Consider the following 2,500-nt stretch of genomic DNA (forward strand, 5'->3'; position numbering starts at 1 on the left):
ACCCATCCAACGGCAATCTATGATTGGCGGTGACGAAACAAGCAACAACACTGAACTTACCACTACCCACACACCTCCTGAACCTAACATCCGAACATCAAGATATATATATATCTCTATCGAATTTAGTTTTCACACTTAGCCTCGAGAAAATACCATAATGTTCATTGTATGCTACACCATACCCCTACATCCACATCGTCCACATTGGTCTAATGTTCATTGTAATGCTACACCACACCGCTATATCCACATCTTCCACACTGGCCTAATGTTCATTGTAATGCTGCACCACACTCCTACATCCACACCGTTCACACTGGTCTAATGTTCATTGTAATGCTATACAGACGTAGATGGAATATGAACAGAAAATACCATAATGTTCATTGTAATGCTACACCACACGCCTTCATCCACACTGGTCTAATGTTCATTGTAATGCTGCACCACACTCCTACATCCACACCGTTCACACTGGTCTAATGTTCATTGTAATGCTACACCACACTCCATCCACACTGGACTAATGTTCATTGTAATGCTACACCACGCCCCTTCATCCACGCTGGTCTAATGTTCATTGTAATGCTACACCACATGCCTTCATCCACGCTGGTCTAATGTTCATTGTAATGCTACACCACATGCCTTCGTCCACGCTGGTCTAATGTTCATTGTAATGCTACACCACATGCCTTCGTCCACGCTGGTCTAATGTTCATTGTAATGCTACACCACATGCCTTCATCCACGCTGGTCTAATGTTCATTGTAATGCTACACCACATGCCTTCGTCCACGCTGGTCTAATGTTCATTGTAATGCTACACCACACGCCTTCATCCACACTGGTCTAATGTTCATTGTAATGCTACACCACACGCCATCCACACTGGTCTAATGTTCATTGTAATGCTACACCACACTCCTTCATCCACACCGTCCACACTGGTCTAATGTTCATTGTAATGCTACACCACACGCCTTCATCCACACTGGTCTAATGTTCATTGTAATGCTACACCACACTCCTTCATCCACACTGGTCTAATGTTCATTGTAATGCTACACCAGACCCCTTCATCCACACTGCTCTAATGCCCTGTAGCGCCGCTACCAGACTCGTGGTGATCCATCATTGAAATCCGAAGCACAGAGAGACAATAACATTCATCCGAAACCAATGGCAATGATGGACTGTTGATGGATCCGTCTCTGGTGACGATGACACAATCCCATCCTGGTCTTTCTGTGCCCTGGTGACTCTCGCAAGAGGGTGTCATGTCTGCGGGAACTCAGTGCTACCTGATTCAGGTGGTTTCAGACTGCAGACACACTGTACTACATGATCAGGTGGTTTCAGTCTCTGCAGACACACTGTACTACATGATCAGGTGGTTTCAGTCTCTGCAGACACACTGTACTACATGATCAGGTGGTTTCAGTCTCTGCAGACACACTGTACTACATGATCAGGTGGTTTCAGTCTCTGCAGACACACTGTACTACATGATCAGGTGGTTTCAGTCTCTGCAGACACACTGTACTACATGATCAGGTGGTTTCAGACTCTGCCGACACACTGTACTACATGATCAGGTGGTTTCAGACTCTGCGGACACACTGTACTACATGATCAGGTGTTTTCAGTCTCTGCAGACACACTGTACTACATGATCAGGTGGTTTCAGACTCTGCAGGCACACTATACTACATGATTCAGGTGGTTTCAGATTCTGCAGGCACTCAGTACTACATGATTCAGGTGGTTTCAGACTCTGCAGGCACACTACACTACATGATTCAGGTGGTTTCAGACTCTGCAGGCACACTGTGCTACATGATTCAGATGGTTTCAGACTCTGCAGGCACACTACACTACCTGATTCAGGTGGTATCAATTACACTTCGGTCTCTACAGGCACTGAGTGCTCCCTCACGCTGTTTCAAGGTCCAGTGACCTGCATGCAGTTCTGCAGTAATGACCCGCCTGCTTAGTACCGAGACCAGTTCGCTGGGGTGCTTGTAGCGAGCAAGATCCTGGCCTTGGATAGCATGGCTCGGGAACAACCAGATAGGAACGCCGTTTTGCGTGGGCTTTACTCATGACTCGTGTTTCTTTAATAACAAATTCTTGCACACCCGAAAACTGAGTATGGCTGCCTACACGGCGGGGTTAGAATCGGTGATACACGTAAAAGCCCACTCGTGTACACACGAGTGAACGTGGGAGTTGCAGACCACGAACGCAGAAGAAGAAATTCTTAAATTTTGTCACTTTCGAAGTATATGAGCCATCCTCGCAGCGTTAAAGACAAACTCATACAGAACGCTTTTAAGATGTCTCAGACTGTGGCAAATAATTTTCTCAGCCCAAAATGCTGTTAAGATGTCTACAACTGTTGTTATCATGTCTGTTAAAGAGCCGAAGATTAAATTCTTTTTACTAAAACGGTTGAATTTATTATTTTTTTAATAAATATTTTAGAACATTTTTT

The 2,500-nt window shown here is 45.0% G+C and overlaps 1 protein-coding gene across 1 annotated transcript in view; it reads left to right on the plus strand.

The window, feature by feature from the left end:
* LOC143298669 (vascular endothelial growth factor receptor 1-like) overlaps positions 1-2,500 on the plus strand; it is a 135,021-nt gene that overhangs the window by 20,996 nt on the left and 111,525 nt on the right. The window contains exon 2 of the mRNA XM_076611553.1: positions 1,736-1,893. Within this exon, the coding sequence (XP_076467668.1) occupies positions 1,736-1,893 (158 nt within the window). The remainder of the gene's footprint in view (positions 1-1,735; positions 1,894-2,500) is intronic.

This window comes from Babylonia areolata, chromosome 24 (assembly GCF_041734735.1).
Source record: "Babylonia areolata isolate BAREFJ2019XMU chromosome 24, ASM4173473v1, whole genome shotgun sequence".
NCBI classification, from domain to species: Eukaryota; Metazoa; Mollusca; class Gastropoda; order Neogastropoda; family Buccinidae; genus Babylonia; species Babylonia areolata.